A 23,289-nucleotide genomic window follows, 5' to 3' on the forward strand; every position below is an offset into this window, starting at 1 on the left:
TGGGCGGGTGGATGGGTGGGTGGGTGGGCGGGCAGGGTCTTGCTAGGTTGCCCAGGCTGGGTTCAAAACTGTAATCCTCCTACCTCAGCCTTCCAGTGATGGCCTTGTAATCATGTAGCACCATACTTGATTGTGTTTTGTTTTATTAATGCAGCCTTTGCTGCACTGTCCTATTTGATACATCAATATGACAACATGACATAACATTACAACTACATAATTATCAGTAGGAGCTAAACTGTGTATGTTTTCTGTAATACAAGTTCTTGCTTTACCTAAAGCTAGTAACAGCTTTGTTTCCACTATTCCTTTCTTTCTATGTATTTATCATTTATTGTGGTAACTCATACAACAAAAGTACAGATCCTCCACCCCCATCTTGTACTTGAGACTGAGCACACACCTTCATACTGAATATGTATACATCCCCAACTACTCCCTTCCCCGTCTTAAAATTTTTTTTTAAGTCTATTTTATTTATGTACGTATTTGGTACAGGCCCTTGCTATACAGCTTGGACTCGCAGTGATTCTCCTGTCTCAGCCTCCCCAGTGCTGGGATTATAGGCATGCAACCCCACATCCACTTTCGGGTCCTTGCACTTGCCCGGCAGGCATTTAGACTGCCATCTCCCTTGCTCCCCCTTTTTCCCTTGGCCCCCCCCTTTTTTAAAAGACAGTGTCCTGCTAAATCACTAAGTTGCCCAGCCTGGACTGAACTTGTGATCCTGCTGCCTCAGTCTCCCAGAGTACTGTAGACCTCTCCTTATTTACACTCTAACACACCAACTCATCCATCAAGCTTGTTTCCTATTCTCTTGTAAAAAATCTTCCTTTAATAGTTATAGTCTGGACTTTTAATTTTCAAGGCTGCTGTTCAATAGTCATTCTGGCCTGAATCCTGTCATAATCCTGATGGGCTATTTTATTTATTGCATGGTATTGGAAATCGAACTCAGGATCTTGTGTTTGCCAAGCCAGCCCTTGTGCCACCAAACTGTATCCCTGGCCCAGGAAATACCCCTATTTCCCTGGGTTGAAATTCATTTTCTCATTCTCAGATTGTTCTTTCATTTATTATGTCAGTGAACTATACACATCCTCCAGGGGGACTGAAAAAGGGTCCTCCAATTGTTTTTGTACCACTTTACCACCCCATTTACTGACTGATTTGATAGACTGACAGAGTCTTGCTATGCAGTCCTTGAACACATAGTCCATAGGCCTTTAATAAAACTCCTCCTGCCTCAGCCTCCAAAATATTAGGGTTCGGAAATCCTTGGTGTCTCATTCATTTATCAGGTACATTATTTCACTGTATCTGGACATTTACATGCTACCATTCTAGGAAATCTTCCTATTAGGGTTTTTAAAAAAAATTATTTATTCATTCCCCCTCCCCACCCCCCCAAACCAGGGACTGAACTCAGGCCCTTGCACTTGCCAGACAAGCACTTACTCTACTGGACCATCTCCACAGCCCAGAGTTTTTTTAAAAATGTATTTAGTACAGTGTCTATAAGGTCTCACTACACAGATCAGATTCACAGCGATCCTCCTGTTTTCAGCCTCCCAAGCACTGGTATTACAGGTGCATGCCACCATGCCCAGTCTCAATTACCATCTCAGCGTGCCCTTGGTGGCAGGGCTGGTGCTGAGATCAAAGCCCATTCCCTGTGCTCTGCCTAAGCAGGAGCTTTAGTCCGCTGAGCTATCTGGCCGGCCCTCTTCCTATTATTTTCCAAACAATTTTCTGCCATTTTTTCTTTTCTAGGATTTGTTTTTAGGATCACAGAAGGTCAAAAAATATAGTGAACATTCAAAAAACTTATTTAAAAGATATACTGCCACTAATACCTCTCAAAACAACTCCCTATTGCTGGGAATACACTTCTCCATCATCCTTGGGAAGCAGCTCTGAAGCCTCGGTTTGCATCTTTAGCTCCACTGCTTTGGCTGCCTCAAGTGTCCTAAATCCATTCAAACATTTCCCTCTCACAGTCACTGTTACTCTGGTAACAGTCTGTGCCAGACAGCGCACAGTGCCAGTGCCAGATTCAGGGAATAAGGTGGACAAGAACACACACACTGTTCTTAAGAGCCCACCCTTCCACTGTGTGGCACTCGGCAACAGTATTCACTATGTTTTCAAAAAAATCACAATTCAGAACGGTACTCAGGAAAGAGGGCTTCTCAACCTGCTTCGGACAGTGGCAGGAATGATGGGATAACTGTGTTCAAAGCAAGAGGGATTTAACTATACTCAATCCTCAAAAACCTTTTCCTGATTCAGTATTTTATTTTTAAAATAAAAGTGAAGGAGGAGGGCCAGGGAGACACTTCAGTGGCCCAAGCACCTGCCTAGCAAGCGCAAGGTCCTGAGCTTGTTCCCCAGTACTGCAAAAAAGTGAAGGGGGAGTATTTTGAGGGAGAAAAATGGCAATGTGTCTTTAGCTGTAATAAGTTTTTCAAAATCTGAACATTTATCACCTTTTGGCAACTTATATTAGTATTTAACTTCCTAGACAAATACTCTTCTAGTATTACTTGCTGAAATTTCTCAAGGTTATCTTCTACTTGTTCAGTTTTTATATTTTTACCATTTTTTTAACTTCTAAAAGCTTTTTTAAAAAACATTTCAGCCAGGTGTGGTGGCACACGTCTATAATCTCAACATTCAGGAGGCTGAGGCAGAAGGGTCACAGTGAGTTTGAGAACAATCTGGACTACAAAAGGAACTCAAGGCCAGCCTTAACGGCACAGAGAGACCCTGTCACAAAAAGACCAAACCCAAAACAAAAAGAAACCCAAAACGATGTTTCTTGTATCACTGATGAAATATCCCTTCATCTCTAAGGATACTACTTTCTCTTATGTTGTTCCCTTTTTTCCAGGACTGGAGTCCCTCTCATTCAGTTCCTATTGTCTCAGTTTTGCTATTATCCTGATATTCCTAAATGCTTGTGGGTCACTAAAATACTGACTTTTTGGGTACAGATGGGGTGGGGGAGTCAGAGCCTTTCTAGTAGTAGGTTTCATGAAGGAGAGATCTGATTATTTCATTGGTTGACTCCCAAATGTCAGGATCTCTTAAGTCTTTGGGGCAGATGACTATTTCAGAAGATGCCTCCTGCTTCCTATTTTGGGGAATAGAAGAAGCACGGCTGTCAGTACTTTGAAGAAAGATCCTAGTAGGTATGAGAAGCCTCACCATTTAATTTCCCTCTTTTGACTCCATTGGGTCTTCTATAACCATACCTGTATCAAGGCTTCAAACTGGATTCAACCTTAATTATAGAGAACAATTCTCCAGTCTTTACCAGGGAAGTTCCCTTCCCCTGCCCTCTGCAGACAGGAACCTATTCCCTTAAAAATAACCAGTGCAGGTTTTTACAACCGCCTCATGTCAGCCTTCAAGAATGATGGAGACTTCTAAACCTGAGACTATACGGTCCTGGTGCAGTGACAGCGAGCCTCCTAGAGCCTTCAACAGCCTGAGCAGCCTGCTGAGACACATGTGCCAGATTCCCCAGCACCATCCTACTGGAGTGAACTTGACTCGGCTCTCCCCAGGAGAAGCTTATGGCTCTGCTACAGCTGCTCTTCTCCCTCATAAGATCACTTTAACCTTCTATTCTCAGGACATCAGAATGTGCTGTCCTCAAACTGTCTTCCTTCCTCTAGTCCTCTGGTCATGTGGCTTACAATGTCCCTTTTCATTCATTCATTCCGTTTTTGTCATTTTAGTAGAATACTAAGAGGGATCAGAGAACTAAACAGGTATTCACTTGGCCGTGATGAGCTGGAAGCTTGTCATTCATTACATTACATCCTACACAAATTTCAAGAAACACTAACCCTAAACAATGCTTAACAAAACCATCATTTTTATGAGACAAACCAGTTCAATACAGGCTTGGAGCTTAACACCCAGCACCCAGTAGGCATTGAAGTTTGACTGATTCCAAAGGTAATAAAGACACGCTTAAATAGACCCAGCCTGCCTATTTAAGTACAACATCAAGATATGTCTGAAAGGGAATTACTTTATAAAAACTACATCAATTATCATTAACCCAAACCAAAGTTAATATTCATTTCAAGAGAAAAGTACAGTTTGACCATCCCTAATCCAAAATTCCAAACTCTGGACAATGACATAAAGGTCAAAGGGCCGGTCCGACAGCTCAAAGGACTAAAGTGCCTCCTTAGGCAGACACAGGGGCTGGGGGTGGGGAGTGTTCAATCCCCCAGCCTGCCATGCCAGCCCCGCCCCTGGGGTGCTCTGAGACAGCGAATGAGCCTGGGCGTGGTGGTGCATGCCTGTTAATCCCAGCATTTGGGAGGCTGAAAAACAGGATCACTAGAGTTCAATCCATGTAGTGAGATCCCATAGACCCTATACTAAATACATTAAAAAAAAAAAGAACCAATTTCATAATGTTCAAGCAGTCTCAAGACACTCGAACATTATAGATTTCATATTCTTAGAGTTACACAACAAGCAGAGTCTGCCCAAACATTCCAGACTCCCAAAAAGTTAAAATCTGAGAACTCTGGTTCCATGCATGCATTTCAGATAAGGGCCTCTCACCCACACATAAAAAGGTTAAAAACCAAAAGCAAGTCAGCTATGTAGTTGGAATGGAAAAATGAAAGTGACACTTCAGAAGTTCACCCAGGTATTTGCTCTCTAATCTTTCATATATCTGCAGTAAGGCAGCAGTGTCTTCATGACAGGAAGAAACTAAATTAACCATTCTGCTAATTAGTTACTAGAGTCATGACTGTATTCACAGAAAAAAACTACCATCAAACCCAAGTGGCTTGACTTCTACTAAAATCATCCATTAGGCCTGATGGATTTTTTACTAATGTCATACAATATTTAAGGGCTATTCTAGTGCAGATACAAGAATTTCACAAATTCAAAAGCTCTACTTATCAGTTAGACTAGTATATGAGAGAGACAACTGGCAAAAAGTAACATATATTTAAACTTCCTCTCACTTCAAAACATCTTTAAGAAATAAAGGGCCAGCCAAAAAGTTCAGCAGACTAAAGCACCTTGCTTAGGCAGAGTGCAGTAGCCAGGATTCAATCCCCAGCCTGCCGGAGCTGGCCCCAACCCCGGCCCCTATCCCGCCCCTGGGGCATGCTGAGACCATGATTGAGACTGGGCTAGGTGGTGCATGCCTGTGATCCCAGCTTTTGGGGGGCTAAAAACAGGAGAATCACTGCAAGTCTGATCTACGTAGTGAGACCCTGTATACCCTGCACCAAATACATTTTAAAAAAAAATTTTTTTTAAGATATTGAAGAAGCTAAGGAGAGTTGCTCCTAAAAATTAGCTAAGCAAGCCTAGGTAGAGATGGACATTCTCCTTGCCTGGCAAGAGCAAGATCCTGAGTTCAATCCCTGATACTGCAAAAAAAAAAGAGAGAGAGAGAGAGAGATGGACATTCTCTCAAGTTCTTTGATTAAAAGAAGCTTCAGTTATCCGTGCTGTGCTTTCTGTTTGGGGTAGCTGGATAAAGACATGTCAATTGTACAGTCTCCTACTAACACCGCCTTCACTAGACTTTACCTACCTTTCCCTCATTCAGTCATGAAATGGTCAACAACATCTAAAGGTTCAAGTTGCTTTTCTGAGATGTGATAGGTTCATTATTGCCAATTTCCAGTAACATATATAGGTTCTCCTGAGGCATTTTATTAAATATTACTTAAGAAATCACATTAAGTAATGTGAAAAATTAAAGGTTACAACTCTTATAAGTCTACTCTTAGAGCTACGATTTATGGCATCAGACTGGGAAAACAACAAAGATCGAGGCCGTATTTCTGAAAGGTAAGGAAAATCCCTGCTGACTGTTGTACTGAGCATGGAGCAGGCATCATGCTATTAAACTGACAGAGCTGGTGTTTGATCAGAATTGTTTTTAGTTCCAAAATTCATCCAAGAAGGAGCCACCAGGACAATAAGGCAGTAACTTATTTAAGGGTGCAGGCAAGCACATGACAAGCTAAAAGTGGGAATATGCACGATGCATGTTTTAGTGAAAACAGGCACTGGCTGTGGAGCCAGGACACTGGACCAAATTTCGGCTGCTCTATTAGCAAAATGATTTGGGTATTTAGTCCTTTAAAGTTTTTAAAGTTTGCATTTATGATCAGTTTCTACACTCTGCAAAGCATAAAAGGGTACCCAGAAAGAAGACTTATTAATGCTGCCTTGCGTTGTTCTTTTTGTCCTTCTGAGACAGGGTCTCACTACGCAGTGCAGGCTGGCCTTGAGCTCACTTGTAGCCCAGGCTGCCCTCAAACTCACAGTGACCCTCCTGCCTCAGCCTCCCAAGTGCTGGGTACAGGCGTGAGCCACCATGCCCGGCTCATCTGTTTTTCGTAACTTGCACTCCAGATACTGCTAATGCCCCGCCCCATCTCCTCCCGCTGTTCTTTCAGTTCCCTTTCTTTACAAGAGAATCTTTCTCTGAATTTAGTGGTATCATTCTCATATATTTGTATCACTTTCACTTTCAGAGCACCAGTTTTCTCTGGTTTTATCTACAGATTTACTTGCTTTACTACCACGTAGCTGCAAGGGCCGTTACTACGTTATTGTGGCACCCTAGGAAAACGCTGTACTTTTAAAAACAGCTGGGGAGATAGCTCAGCATCATGACCACTTGCCTGGCAAGCGCAAGGTCCTGAGTTCAATCCCTAGTACCAAATAAAAACAATTACAACTCAGAAGAAATAAAATCTTACTAGAAAAAGACACAAACACAATATACTGTATTTCACTGAAATTAACTATGAGAATGAGAATAATTTCGTGTACCACTTGTATTATAGAAGTTATATTCTCACAATACTTTTTTTTGCTTGTGTTATTGGTTTGTGTTTTTCCCACCCTGAGACAGGGTCTCGCTGCATAGCTCAGGCTGGCCTCAAACTCAGTGATCCTCCTGCTTCAGCCTCCTGAGTGTTAGGGTGACACGTGTGTGTCACCATGCCTGGCCAATTATTGTTTTGTGATGCTAGGAACCAGCCCAGGGCCTCACACGCTAGGCAAGCACTCTCCCTCTGGACTAGCCTCCCAGGCTCGGTGCTTTCTCTAATTACAGAAAATTTCAAATACAGAAGTAAAGAGGCTATCACACTGAAAATCCCATATCCTAACCTCTAGAATTATTAATTCATGGTCAATTTTATTATCAGGGATAATGTATAACTATTTTATTTTATTATTTTTTTTAAACTTTTTTTTTTTAACATTTATTGTGTGTGGGGGGGGGGCAGCTCAGCCCACCAGGGGGCGGGGCTGGCTGGCATGTGGTGCTGGGGGATTGAACTGCGGTCCCTGTGCTTTGCCAAGCTTGTTCCAAGTAGGTGCTTTAGACCACTGAGCCATCTCTCCAGCCCTATAACTATTTTAAAAGTGTTCTTTTAAAGAAAACTATCCTTCACACCATTATCACAATGTAAAAGCAAAAGACAATCCCCAAACAATAATTCTTTAATATGAATCTATTCAGTTTTTCACAGTGTCTCACAAAGTTGCATTTTTTAGAAACATTCTTTTTATAACACATTAGAACAAGGATCCAAATAAGATCCATAGATTGTGACTGGGTGAATGTTGCTTTAAATGTATAGGTTCCTCTCCTCCATTTTTTAAACTCCTTAGAATCTATTGCCCAAAAGGTAGTTTGTTTTGCTTTTTGCTAAGTGCATTCCTTGCTGTCATTTAACAGTCTGTATATCCTATGAATTAGTAAAGTAGGTTTTTTGACTGGGGGTGAGGGAGAACATTAATCCCTTAAGACATTATTTACTTATGCTTGGATGACTTTCCTTCCATGAAGCTACCAGCCAGTGCTAATCCAACATAATTAATTCAACATGCTTCAGGTTTGGTGCAACCCATCAAACTGTTTCTTGATATAAGAAGGACAATAACAACTACAATTATGGTCCTGTTTTTGTTTAGAAGAAGCCCAATCGAAGCCAGGTACATGGTACATGCCTGTCATCCCAGCACTCTGGGCTGAGGCAGGAGGTCTCAAGTTCCAGTCCAACCTGAGCAACTTAGCAAGACGTATGTCAACAATTCAGAGGTCTTGGGCTCAATCAGAGGAAGGAGGGAGGGAAGGAGGAACAAGGATGGGTGGCAGCAGCCAAGCAGCATGGGCCTGGGCCTGCAGACTTCTAGTGTCTGGGACAGTGGACAGTAAGATTCTGTTGTTTCAAGCCACCATCTCTGTATCATTTGTTATAGCAGATCTAGGAAACTAGGCATAGTTTTTTCTTTTTTAAATCATCGAATCATTAATGAAATAAATTGGTTAAAATATTCCCCAAACTCCTTTACAGATAGAATCCAACTTTTCCAAATGACTGTTCAACTTCTGAGTTTTGTCAATGTGCATTTTCTCACATAATATCCTCTGTGGAACCAAGTAAGTGATGACTTCTTAGAAAAACCACTGGGAACTAAATGATGCTGACTTTGCAATTGAGTATGTGGAATCTGCCAACTTCTGATTTCCTGGGAATGCTGGCACACTTATCTGATTGATTCTCCCCCACACTGCCACTCTCAATAAAGGGCCAATGGGCTCAGAGAATCTGCAACGACTGAGGGACCGCTCCCCAAGCCTTAATGACAGCACTCTATACATTTAGGACAAATAAGACAGTTCTACTTCAGAAATGTTAAAATGTGAGAAGAGGGATTCCTCAGTATTACTCACATACAGGATGGGCTAAGTAAGTCTTGAAGAGCAACACAGCCTCCAAACAGAGTAAGCTTATTACTTCTGGTGGCTTGGGAGATGCTCTGGCAGGTTACTATGTCTCATCCTTCTGCAATAATCTTTGCCATGTTAATTCTCCTAACATGGCTCCACTGCTTTGTGCATTGTAAAACCTTTCACTGGTGTTTGTTTGTTCTGAGTTAACCCTTTTATCACCATGATTGTAAAGATTCTTGTGGGATTAAAGAGTGACAAAAAAATGACAACTGGACTAAATCATCAATTTCACTTAGGAGCTGAACACAAATAAACATCTATCAATATAAACTGATTACCACTAAAATAACCTGAAGATGACTACATCTTACCTATACACGATACATAAACATCCATAGTTCTCAGAGGATCTCACTTAAGTTTAATTCACACAAATGCATAAAATTAACATATACTATATCACCTTATGTACTGATACAATCTACATTGTGAAATAATCTCTCTAATCAAGCCAATATATTCATCACCTCACAGCTACCATTTTCTTTTTTCCCCTTGTATTGAAAAAACATCAACCCTCTTAAAAAATTTCAAGTGCCCAAGAGTGGATTTTACATTGTTGTCCATTAGATCTTGAGAACGTTCATTCTGCTTATCTGAACTATGTGTCCTCTGATCAGCATGTCCCTATGTCACCATCAGGACACTACAACCATCACTCTCCTTTCAGAAGACCATTTCTAACACAGCTTCCTGAGCCTGCTCCTACCAGCCTGCTCCAGCTCAGTAAATGGCAACTCTCACTTCACTTGCCCAGACCAAGACCCTGCAGTAACCCCGACTTCTCTCAAGCATGTACCCTGTTTCATCAGCACATTTGGCTCATTTCACCCTTGAAACATAACATGTCCACTCACACATCACTTGGCTAGCCTAGAAAACCAGTGCCCACCTCCTCGCTTATAAACAACTAGAGGAGTGCGTTCTCTGGAATGGAGTAAGCAGCCTAACCCAGAGGAGGAGTCACGGAACTCTACAGATAGCACCTTTTTATCCAAGCCCGGATAAAAAACCCTGGAGAACTATGAACCAAACACAAAAGACAAGAATATTTAACTACTCTTTTAAATACTATGTCAGAGGTGCTTTATTTCCAAAGTCAAAAGTGTGGCCAAAGCCCAGCAACAATTGCCGCAGGAACTGTTCCTTTGTTCCTGGATACCCTTCTGTTTATAATTATCAACCCACAAAGTATTTTACTATCTCCACAAAGGACATCAGTGCTAATCAGCAATGTTAAGAATACAACTCCAGTTGCTAAATACAAAACTACTGAGTAATGCTTTTCTCTTCCCCCAACATGAGAAACCACATAAATGACTTCACAAAGCAGACAAAAAAATCACTTACTATGAAGCAATGTCAAGTCATAAAATCTTACACTTAACAGATCTTCTCTTATGATGGCCTTTTTTCTGCAAAAGAGAAAAACCATCATTCTGTTCATTTATTTTTAACTTATTGACCATAAAAATGAAATCTATTGTGCATTCATTTTATTAATTATACTTGAAGTCTGGAAGGATAGGAGGAAAGAAGGATGGGAGGAACAGAAGAAGGAAGAAAGGAGGTAAGGAAGGAAGGAAGGCAGAGAGGCAGGCAGAAAGACAGAAAAGCTTACAGAATAAATATTTAAACATAATAATATACATAATATACAATACAGATGAATGTCCACTTTGTATCTGTGTATTCAAAATGGTTAGGATAGATATATAGTTACATTCTCTTAGTGAATAGAGGAATTTGTTGTAATAGTGTTTGTAAATAGGATCTCATGTCCGCATCTTGTACAGCAATTAACCACTAGGAAGAATGTATGCAATGTGTTAATTATTGAAACCGTCCTACCAATTTGGTTTGAAACTATCTCACTGCTATTTGTTTCTCAATAAAATTATGGAAAAAATAAATAAATTCAAATAAAAAATATATATGTAATATACAAATATAAGTTATTTTTTACTAATTTCCAATGTACTACTCATATTCAATTTAGTTCTGAAATTATGAAATACGCATTAAATTCAAGTACTAAGTACTAAATTTCTACACATTTATGATAAAACAAAACAAGAACAGAAACAACTAAAGTAACTAATCCAAGTATGTTTTAAACTTTAAAACATGAACATCTGTTATAGTGCCTGCTAAAGCAGAAGGCAGCAGGTGTGAAAGCAGTTTCAACCGTAACTACCTCATAAAGGAAGAGCAGGCTACTTCATTAGCCACCTTCTACTTGGTCTGGCTCAGGCCTACCCAAAACGCGACCTGAACGCCAGTGCTTCTCCATCAACTGTTTCTAACTAGGTTGTGACAGGTACGAAATGAGAGTAAGCAATCAGAAATTTTTACGAAAATTCACACTTGTAACATTTGAATTCTTATGTAAATTCTGGTCTACAGTAGACGGGGGGGGGGGGGGGGGGGGGGCCCACTCACACAAACAAAAAACTCTGACTTTACCAAACACAGAGCTCAAATAATAGTCTAAGATTTTAGCTGATCCTTCATTAAAATATCAAGTGTGGTTTCAAAAAAGTAAACACATTTAAAAGTCATTTTCTGTGTATTTAAAAGTATTTTTTGTGTACTGGTTTATTTCTGGTTTTACTTACATGAACACCACTTCTGAAGTTAATCACTAACCTTATAAAGCCTTTAGGTCTTTCATGACAAGATAGCTGTTTCTTAAAAGAGCTTTCATTTTTTGTTTCTTTTGCTTCTCTTAGTTGTCTTTTTACTTGAACCTATGAGAAAAACAAAACCAGCTACTTAGAATAACCCAACACCTAAAAAAAAACCAAAAAAACAAAAACAAAAAAACAACCTCTAGATGGAAGAAAAACAGCAGAATTTTAGTAACAGTAAGAAGCCAGTAAGAATCTAGATGGCGAAGAAAAGCACAAGGACCAAGCTGTAACAAGTCTTTTTTTTTTTTTTTTAATATTTATTTTTAATGTATCTGGTACAGGGTTTCACTATGCAGCTTGGACTTGTAGGGATCCTCCTGTCTCAGCCTCCCCAGAGTTGGGATTACAGGCGTGCAACACCGTGCCTGGTCTCTGTAGCAAGCTCAGAGTGCCTAGGGGCAGGGCTGGCACAACTTGTGGTGCCAGGGATCCAACCCCAGTCCCTGCACTTGCCTAAGCAGGTGCTTAGTCCACTGAGCTATCTCGCTGGCCCTGTAACAAGTCTTTCAAAAAGCAAATAATTCCATATACATCAAAGAATAAGGGGGCCAGGGAGATAGCTCAGTAGAATAAGCACTTGCCTGGCAAGCGCAAGGGCCTGAGTTCAATCCCCGGTTCCACCAAAAAAAAAAGAGAGAGAGAATAAGTAGGGTTTTTAAAGCAAGTGAATAAAATAATTAAATTTGTTTTCTTCAGGAAGTTAACTTTGGCAGTGATGTAGAGAATGAACCAGTTAGGTAGAAGCTATCAAAATCAGAAAGCCAGAAAAAAAAATTCTTATATAATAGCAAGATCTACACTGAGCACCATAATAGTCACCTGGAATATGACTGCTGAGTGTAGCACGGTTTCTCTGAATGGAGATGTACTATAAGCTTAACAAAAGCTTACTACACCATGAAAAAGAATGTAAACTCTGTCAGTAATAACTTTACATACATGTTCTGGAATATGCTGCAATACATATATCACTACAGTTTACTTCAATTATTTCTTTTTACTCTTTTAAACTGCCTAAAATGTTTATGTAGTGGCTAGTATACTTCTATTGGACAACACTCATCTAAAGGGAGCAAAGGAATATACTTAAGAACACATTAGGGCTGGCCAGATAGCTCAGTGGATTAAAGCACTTGCTTAGGCAGGCCCAAGGACCAGGGTTTGATTCCGTCGTGCAGTTTCAGCCCCATCCCCAGGGCATGATGAGAGAGTGACTGAGACTGCACGTGGTGGTATGCTTGTAATCCTACTGCTTGGGAGGCTGAAAACAGGAGGATCACTACAAGTCCAACCTATGTAATGAGACCCTGTAGGACCCATACTAAATACATTTAAAACACACACACACACACACACACACACACACACACACACACACTCTCTAAGTAGAGCTGGGGAGATAGCTCAGCAGCACAAGTGCCCACCTGGCAAGCACAAAGTCCTGAGTTCAATCCCTAGTACCACAAAAACATACACACACACAATAAGTAGAGAAGATGAGAGAGACAAGAGACAAGTGATTCTTTAAAAGGTTTATTAGATGAAAATCTACAATAAAGCAGTTGAAAATATAGGTTTGATTCTGAGGAAAGAGACATGAACCAGTGATAAAATTTTAGAAGTACTTAAAATACAGGTATTAAAGCTACTAAAGTGATTAAGAAGGCTGAGGGGAAAAGTAAACCCAAGTAGTTGGAATGGAAATCCTGTGAAGAGCTCCAATGATTAAAAGAAGCAAAATGGAGGGGGGCTGGATAGATGGCTCAGTAGAATAAGCACTTCCCTGGGAAGTGCAAGGGCCTGAGTTCAATCCCTGGTTCAGCAAAAAAAAAAAAAAAGCAAAGAGGAAAGTGATCAATGACGTAGAGTGTGCCTAAGGAGAGTCACATGGGGAGAAGACACTCTCTCAGGCTTTCACAGAGAGCACATAGGCCAAGCATTGGCCGTGACTCATCCACATGGCTGACACTGACAAAGGTTCTACAATCTGAGGTACAGGATCTCAAGATAAATCCTGAGGGCATTTCACTGACCTTGTCAGACCAAAAAGCTACAACTCTTGTTGCACAGGTCCTGCTTTACCTTGGTCTTAACCATCCAGTAGAAAAGTATAAAGATGAAATATAGGAAGTAAAGCCATGTTGTTATGTTGAGCTGTGGGGGACTCAGGTCAATAATTTCTGACATTGCCAGTTAAACAGAAAACCCAATGATATTATGGGCTTCTGTACTCTTTTAGAATATTTTGCTGAGTTTACACACCTATAATATTCAACAACGGAACTTAAAAAAAATTGGGGTATAACTATGAATGTCCATTTTGTATCTGTGTATTCAAAGTGGTTGGGATAGATATATAGTTGCATTCTCTTAATGAATAGAATGATTTTTTCTAATGGTGTTTGTAAGTAGGATCACAAGTCTGCATCTTGTACAGCAATTAACCACTGAGAAGAATGTATGCAGTGTATTATTTGTTGAAACTGTACTTTCGATTTGATTTGAAACTGTCTCATTGCTATATGTTTATCAATAAAACTTTGAAAAGAAAAAATAAATAAATAAATAAAAATATTTAAAAAAAAAAAGCAACAGCAAAACTGGAAGGACCTGGCAAAGACGACTGGTAGTCAAACAGGCAAAACAAAAATACATACTTCTGCACAAAAGGACATTCAAAGGAAAAAGGATAGTTCACTCACATACACACACACACACACACACACACACACACACACACAAAACAAAGGGATTTGGAAGTCATAATATTATTCAGGATTTAAAAAAAAAAAAAAAAAAGGACTTAAGACTATTCCAGTAAAACAAGATGAGGGAAGTGAATACTCCACGCAAGCTAAAAAGTGAATTGAGAGGCCTCATTCAAGAATATAGCCATAGAGCCAGGGAAATAGCTCAGTGGAGTAAGAGCTTGCCTAGCAAGCACAAGGTCCTGAGTTCAATCCCTGGTACCACTAAAGAAAAATTTAAACATTTAAAAAAAAAAAAAAATCTGAATCTTTTGGGCTAGTCAAATAGCTCAGCAGATTCAAGCACCTGCTTAGGCAGACCCAGGAGCTGGGAGTTCCATCCCGGGCCTGCCATGCTGGCCCCGCCCCCGGGGCACACTGAGACAGCCAGTGAGACTGGGCATGGTGGTGCACACCTACAATCCCAGCTTTTAGGAGGCTGTAAACAGGAGGATCACCATGAGTCTGATCTACGTAGTGAGACTCTGTAGACCCTCTTCTAAATACAAAAAAAGAAAAGGTAAGTGAAGGCTTGAAAGCAGTTAAGGTCACAGAAATATATTTAAAAAATATAGATCTCAAATCACAAATATTTAAAAAGATATCTTTTAATTTACAAATAATTAGATTAGTATTGTACCAAATTTTTAAGTAATGTCCAAGCTGTATTAAATAAATGTAAACTTTTATTCCAAGCCAACAGAACAAAGTCCCTTTGGATGCTCAGTTCATGTCAGTGAATCTAGCAATGCAATTTTATAAAGATACTTTGAGTAAACAGTCAGTGTCTTCCAGAAAAGCCATTTGATCAAACCAAATGTTCTATCTTTTGCTCTAAAACACACAATTTCCCTCAATGGCAAAGACACAGCAGGCTAAGTCGTTTTTCACACGATCATTTTAATTTTTCATTTTACTTAGACACAGTGTCTCATTACCCAGCTCAGATCCGCAGTGTTTCTCCTGTCTCGGTCTCCTCAACTTGAGGATTACTGGCATGCACCACCACGCCCAGGGTTCCAGGGTCTGCATGACATGCAGTGTTGGAATGGAACTGGCCAGGTAGGCACTTAAGACTGCCAAACCATCTCTCCAGCCCTCACACAATCATTTTACCTGAAATGCAGTCTTATTTCTACCTCAGCAGGCTCATCTGATAAAAATACAGCAACACAAGTTATAAATACCTATATGGGGAAGATGACTTTTTTTTTCCCTGTATTTTAAGGAAGGGTCTACAGGATGTTCAGGGTCTCACTACCAGATCAGACTCATAGTGACGCTCCTGTTTACAGCCTCCCAAGAGCTGGGATTACAGGCCTGCGCCACCATGCCCAGTCTCAATTACCCATGCCCTGGGGGTAGGAACAGCATGGCAGGCCCAGGGGTCAAATCCTGGCCCCTGCATCTGCTTGTGGGCGCTTTAATCCACTGAACTATTTGGCTGGCCCTAAAATTACCGCTTACATACTCTTCCCTCCAGTAACCAGTCAGAGTAAACTATTCATTCATTTCTAGCAGTAATGGCATAACATACATACAAGTATGCTCATTTTTAGTTATTTATCATTTGTTTTCAGACTATCCTTCATAAGTCAGGAATATGTGTTTTTTCTTTTCTTTTTTTTCCAGAACCGGGATTGAACTCAGGCCCTTGCGCTTTCCAGGGAAGCGCTTATTCCACTGAGCCATTTCCCCGGCCGCTATGTGCTTTTTTTTTTTAAATATTTATTTATTTAATACAGGGTCTTGCTATACAGTTCAAACCGGTAGTGATCCTCCTACCTCAGCCTCCCCAGCACTGGGATTACAGGTGTAATCCACGCCCAGTTTCAGTGGTCCACACAGTGCAGGGCTGGCACAATAGGACCGAATCCGAGTTCCTGCGCATGCCAGTCAGGCGCTTAGACCACTGAGTATCTGTCTACCCTGCCTATTTTTTCTGTAAGTGAAACATCGACATCAATAAAAAATCACAATCATAGTTCCTAAGTGTTATCAATGAGAAAACCAGCATTTAAGAGTAAGATATCATTTTATTTTTAATTTTTACTGGTTAATCTCAAAATGTTTTTTATGAAAACAATTTTCAGATTTTTTTAGTTTTTTGAAGGTTCCATCTACAAGGTTCCACTATGTAGTCTAGGCTAGCCTTGGAACTCACTATGTAGCACAGGCTGGCCCCCAACTCAGGGCAATCCTCCTGCCTTAGCCTCTCAAGTGCTGAGATTATAGGCATGCGCCACCATACCCCGCAGTTTTCAGATATTTTATTTTTTTTCTGTTTTTTAAATTTTTTTTTCTTTTCATAATTTTATTAAGAAACAAATAGCAATGAGAGTTTCAAATCAAATTGGTAGGACAATTTCAATAATTAACACATTGCATACATTCTTCCTAGTGGTTAATTGCTGTACAAGATGCGGACATGATATCCTATTTACAAACACCATTAGAACAAATCCCTCTATTCATTAAGAGAATGTAACTATATATCTATCCTAACCACTCTGAATACACAGATACAAAATGGACATTCATCTGTATCCCCTTTTTTTGTTACGTTCCGTTATTTGAATATTATAGGTGTGTAAACTTAGCAAAATATTCTAAAAGAGTCTAGTAGCACATAACAGTATTGGGTCTTCCGCTTCACTGACAATGTCAGAAATTGTCCTCTACAGCTCAACATAACAGCATGGCTTTACTTCTTATATTTCGTTTTTATACTTTTCTGCTGGATGGTTAAGACCAAGGTAAAGAAAGCAGGACCTATGCAACAAGAGTTGTAGCTTTTGGGTCTGATAGTCAGTGAAATCCTCTCAGGATTTATCCTGAGATCCTGTACCTCAGACTGTAGAACCTTTGTCAGTGTCAGAGTTTTCAGATATTTTAGACATGAGTGTTTGTGGGACTCAGTCTTTGAATCTCACATTAAACGTTCTTCAAAGGAAATGTATTTAAAGTGCAATTCAACAAATAAATGTCTTTGAAATATAAGAAGGACTCACAATAACAATTTAAATAATTAACTACAGAAGTTCTAGAGCATCACAAATCTAATATATTTTTAAAATGTGGTATATCATAAGGTGACCACTATAGATATGCCCTCTTCAGGACACAAGGAGGATTTCCACACCTTTACTGAAAGGTCTGAACTTGTCATGCTGAAGAGGAATGACACTAAACCCAATGATGAACAGTTTTGAAATAAACACAAACTTGAAATCTATCAAAGCACAACAGCCTCACTTAACTTTACATATCTCATGCTGTAAAATAAGCTATAAGACTTACCTTAACACAACCTTCCAAAGCACTGAATTTAAACACTGCCTGAAAAGGTTTTCGGTCTATAGGACATGAAGCCAGTGTCTGAAAAATGATTAACAAGTTATCTTTACACATGTTTCCTCAAGACAGCATATTAAACTATAGCAAATAAAACTGTAAGTTTTCCAGTGGAACAAAAATATCCTTTTATCTCAAATATAAAGGAGATGAAATAACTCTTGGCCTGTTTCATAAAACAGAATACCGTAAATTCATTTCATTCACTCAAAAATTTACTCAATACCTACTGTATGTCAAATAACTGGAATACAGTGATGAACAGGAGAGGTAGTGTCTCTGTTTTTAATATCCCATTAAATCTTCCTGCTCCACTGAGAACTACTGGTACAATGAAAGCAGGGCTGAAATCCACCGACATGTAAGTAAAACAGATTGTAAAGCTAGACCTCTGCTTAAAAGGGAATGTCTTGTTTAGACTTTTAACAGATTTTAAGTCTATGACTTAATTAAGATTTTCCCCCTCAAATTCATTACTGAGTGGGCAGTTGCATCTCAATAAAAATATTAAAAATACATTCCTCTATCTCTACTTATTTATGCAGGTCACCTCTTCAGAACATTTATTACACATCATGCACATCCCCAAGACCATTCCTCACATTCTCTCCAGTATATCCTTTTGCAGATAACAGATGCATATACAGCTATCTTTTTAATATTGTGACTCATGTGCTGGTTTGAACTTTTTTTCTCAACTGTATAAGTTTAGATTGGATCATACTAATTCCTAACAGCATAGTATGTTTAATATTAAACATTAGATTTAACAATATTTTCTTTTATATGAACACAGGTGAGCGTATTTTTCTTTTCCTATTAAATAAGTAAGACTTTGACAGGAAAATGGGAAATATGACCATTCTTTAATAAATTAGTTCAGACTGCCATCGTTTAGGTACTTTCAAGAACTAGGAATTTGGTACGCTATTGCTTTCCCTGCAGAAACCCTACAAAGCTTTGCTAAAGACAACGAAACAGCCCATGACTTTTAATAATACATTACAAACAGTAATGCTACTTCAAAGAATTCAACATTCCAACTATATATGATTACTGTTTACCAACTAACATATGCTATACCAAACTTCTTAGGTAAGAGGGTCTATTACCATATATACAATGTAAAAGTATTTAAAAGTAATATCTTTCAAGTGCTTTCCATTCTCACCCAAGTTTAATAGTATTTTTTATTTTAAATGTAAATGTGCATGAACATTCATAAAAAGATTAAAGAACAAATGAATAATTACTCCCTTCAAAGTTTGCTTAAAAACTAAGATGCATAGGGGCTCTTTATTGTCTACTAGTTTGTCTTTGTTTAAACTTGAGCAAAGGCAGCCACTTTGTGCCTCAACTAACTTAATGTGTGAGATGGAAACTGAACTTACCCGTAAGATTTGTACAGGATTTAGCTAAAAATACTCTAGATGTGTGGCACTACTACGTAAGGTCTTGCAAACATCAACCACCTTAATTACACTAAAAATTTAGTTAATCAGTAAAGACAGTGTGAGCTATATGAGACAAGTTCTGATTTTTATAATAATTTGCAAACTTCACAACATACATGGAATTATTTTATTATTCTATTTCAACTCAAAACACAGACTCAAAGAAAGCCTCTATTCAAGAAATTTGCTATCATTAATTCAATAATTCAATGACCAAAGTTATACATTCTTATTTTTATTAAATTTCTCCCGATGACATCAGCTACATGGCATTCTTTCCTTTATAAATTCACACTGCGACAGATGTTTAATTTTGATCATTTCAAAAATTTGGGTCCTAGGTGAGATTTTCATTCTTTCTCTTTAGGCTTAACTGCTCTGGATCTTGCTAAAGTTTCATTTGAAGAAATAGCTTCACTACTATAACAACAACAGAAAGAAGTAATAGTCAGAAAACTATAGTATCATAATCTGTATATACCAAATTTCTAAAGATAATTTAGTGAACACCAGAAAATAATTCATTTTGTCTCAGTCTCAGCCAATACAAAAAATTCTTAAAGTGAGTTATCTTTCCCAGATAAGAAAAGCACAGGTCAGAAAACATACCACCAGTTGTACATAAAACGAAACCCCTTTGCTATGGCTACAAAGCAATGCTGTCCATTTCTAATCTTAGAAAAACTGTAGCAAAGCATTTCAGAGAGGAAACAGGAAATGCAGTGATCCTCAGCTGTCTTCAGAGATTAAGTGACAAAATCACTGAATAGAAATCACAACACATCTGGGCTGGGGTGTACAGCTCAGAGGCACAATGCTCCTAGGCAAAGGTGAAGTCGTGAGTTCAATTCCCAGTACCAAAAAGAAAAAGAAAAAAAAAAAAAACCCTCAAAATATATTTGTAAAATTTAAATAGGTCTTTAATTTTTTTCTTATGTACAGCATAGGAAAATTTTAAGGCACTCTTAACACAAACTAAAGTATATTATAGCTACCAAAGAATCAAATTATACATCATGTGATAACCACATGGCATAAAACATTAAGATTTTTAAAATATAGTTTAGACTGGACTAATCTTAAGGTATTCCCAAGGGAACTTCATTCTTACATGAAGCATCAATCCAGAGAACTCCAAAGACACTTTAATTAAGTTCAATTTTCAGGGTAAAGTTTGTTTTACTAAAATAGCTAGTCATACTTCTAAACAATGAGCTTTTAAAAGTTCATATTTAAAACTCATAGAAAAATTTAATATATTTATTGTTAAGGGATTTTAATTTTAAAGAAATTACAAATTGTTTTCTTATGCACAAAAATTCAATCACTCACTTTATTCCTTATATACAACAAAATATCCTCAATTATCATCCATTTAAATTAATGACTTCCAATGATTTCTAAAATTTCGTTTCATAATCAAAGTATCTAAAGAAACACCATTCAACTTTACGACACTGCTATAAAATTACTAGAACTTGTTCACTGCTTTATTGCAGTGTAACGTGTACTAAAAATCAGAGCATATATTCTACTGTGAATGCTCTGTACCACTTATATCAAAGAAAGAGGCAATTTTAATATAAAAAAAAATCTTTCCTAATGATTTCAGTACAACATACCCTAGGATTCTGAAGCGTTGTAAATTCCCAGCTCAGACAAACTCATACTTAAATGTAAGAACAGGAAACCTTCCTTATTGGGAATTCAGGATTCGTGACTGCTAACACTTCTTCCTTCCTTCCTTCCTTCCTGCTGCTGCTCTATCCTCAATCACATAGGCTGCCTACAGATAGCCCCTCCTAGAGAAAGAGAACCAAGTGTTAAAGAGTAAGTGCTTAGAGACTGCAGCTCAGTACCTACGCTCCATGGTAGGGTTTCCTGTTCCCAGGAGGCTCCACAACAACTAGCTTTCCTACTAACAAGTCAAGCACATGTGCAAAACTGCAATTTAACTCAAATAAAAAAGGCTTAGAAGGCATAGCATTAGACATTGATGCTTTCTTTAAGTGGTTTCCCAGGACCTGTCTTGTTTTAATCAAGGTTCCAAGACATCTGGCCTGGTCCTCCAAATTAAGTGCTCGCCTGTTTTCAGTTTATACAGTCCCTATCACATTTAAACATTCTTTTAAGACAGTCTTGGTCAATCCACATTAGTAACTCTGGTTCTTTTGATATACAGCTTTCAGAAGCATAGTCCTAAAGGGAAAGTGGCTGTCAGGGTTCAAATTAACACTAAGAATATGTTCTAATGACTCAAATAAAATGCTTTCATACTCCACAAGATACATTTTTAACACTTGGGTAGCATTACATTTAATATTAATTTCTGACATTTTTCTTTAAAAAAATCCTGAATAAACTACTTACATAAATCATTTTACATATTCTGATATTTAAAGTCAGGTTACACAAAAAATTTATCCAACTGGTGAATAGAATATTAAACTAAAATCTTCAAAAAAAAAAATCAGTAAAAATAAAACCTTCACATGTATTCCTTAGGTAGACTGCCTACAACGTAAATACTCTACTCCAGTAAGTTTTCCAGAAAGTCATTCACAGGGTAAAAACAGCAGTGAACCTAAAAAATTAGCCATAAATAAAGGTCTAGAGGAATCAGAATTAGTAACCTCCCTAAACCAGCTTAAGGATGAAGATAGCCCTGTTTCTCTAATAAAAGTCTAATAAAATTAAATGAAATAATGTATCTGATAATATTTTATAAGGGGGACAAGGATCTAGCTCAGGGGCACAGTACCCTCCCAGCAAGTAAGAGGTTCTGAGTTGGATTCCCAGTTTAAAAAAAAAAAAAAAAAGTATGTACTTTATGACTAATGTTAGCAGTACTCAAAAAATATGTTTAAATTATTGTTCGCAGAACTACATAACAAAGTTTGGGAAACTATTTTATTTTACTACTTTATTTTGGGGAAGGGTCTACAGGGTCTTACAGGTCTAAATTGGACTTCTAGTGATCCTCTTGTCTACAGCCTCCCAAGGCTAGGATTATATGTATAGGCCACCACGCCCAGTCTCCATTGCCATCTCAGTGCACCCCAGGGGCAGGGCTGGCACAGCAGGCCAGGGGATCGAAACCCAGGCCCCTGCGCCTGCTTGCAGGCACTTTAATCCACTGGGCTATTTGGCTGGCTTGGGAAATTACTTTAAAAACTAAAATTTGAGGAAAAGCTATTTAGAAAAAAACCCAGATGATATAACTCTGCTGAATTAGCTAACTTTCTACTGAAAGTAAGCTAATCACCAGAATAATATGTAGAATTCCACTTACTGAATAAAGAACACTTAATCTATAGAAAATATATCAGTAATCAAAACAAGCCAACTACTCATAGATTTTGCTATATATTAGTTTAAAAATATACTCACGTCTGTATTCAATACTGTTGTCTGACTTTAAGAACTGTATGTCACTTTGGTGCGACTCTTCAAAAGCATGCCTTTGTCAACTTTTTTATTTAAATGAAGATTTTCCAATTTTATTTCATTAACCTTACTTTTTCCCACTGAAACTGTCAACATTTTATATGAAAAGGAGTACTAAGATAAATACACTGAGGGAGGTTAGCTTACCTATACTGGGCAAGCTAGTCATATGTTGAAAAAGTACTTTACAGAAAAAATATTTCATATTACTTCAGAGACTAAAACAACCTCAGTATCTATCAAGAATCCCCTAATCACATGCCTTGTACATCTTTTTAGAATATAAGTGGGATTAAAGGTGTAATTCAGCAGTAGAGCATGTTTATTGTGAGGCTCTGGGTTCATCCTGTGGAACCTCAGGAAAGAAAACACAGTAGAGAACTCTGAAAGGCTCTGAACAGGTAATGTTCCCAAACCTTAACCTGTTAAAGGCCAAAATGTAACCACCTCTCCGTAACTGTGCCACATCGTAAATCCTATCTTCTTACCTACTTTGCATGTACTCAGGGGAGGTATCTCACCTGCAGTGGAAAAATTCATGATCAGCTGCCACTACCAGTATACACGGGGCACATTTTTCTGGCCTTCACTTCTCCAAATATCTACTTTAGAAGTGTAAGCTCAGATAATTAAGGTTAAACTTATGGGTTGTTTTGTTAAGACAGGATTTATACAGTTTAGGCTGGCCTCGCCACATACTGCCAAGCTTGTCTTGAACTTATAGCAAGCCTCCTGCCTCAGCTTCCTGAGTGCTGCGATTCAACGCATGCGGAACA

The 23,289-nt window shown here is 38.5% G+C and overlaps 1 protein-coding gene across 1 annotated transcript in view; it reads right to left on the minus strand.

Moving 5' to 3' along the window:
• Positions 1-23,289, minus strand: part of Scaf11 (SR-related CTD associated factor 11) — a 52,382-nt gene that overhangs the window by 19,310 nt on the left and 9,783 nt on the right. The window contains exons 4-6 of the mRNA XM_023723550.1: positions 17,559-17,636; positions 11,468-11,568; positions 10,169-10,233 (exon numbers count right to left, since the gene is read on the minus strand). Of these exons, the coding sequence (XP_023579318.1) occupies positions 10,169-10,233; positions 11,468-11,568; positions 17,559-17,636 (244 nt within the window). The remainder of the gene's footprint in view (positions 1-10,168; positions 10,234-11,467; positions 11,569-17,558; positions 17,637-23,289) is intronic.

This window comes from Octodon degus, unplaced genomic scaffold, assembly GCF_000260255.1.
Source record: "Octodon degus isolate 3935 unplaced genomic scaffold, OctDeg1.0 scaffold00100, whole genome shotgun sequence".
Lineage (NCBI taxonomy): Eukaryota > Metazoa > Chordata > Mammalia > Rodentia > Octodontidae > Octodon > Octodon degus.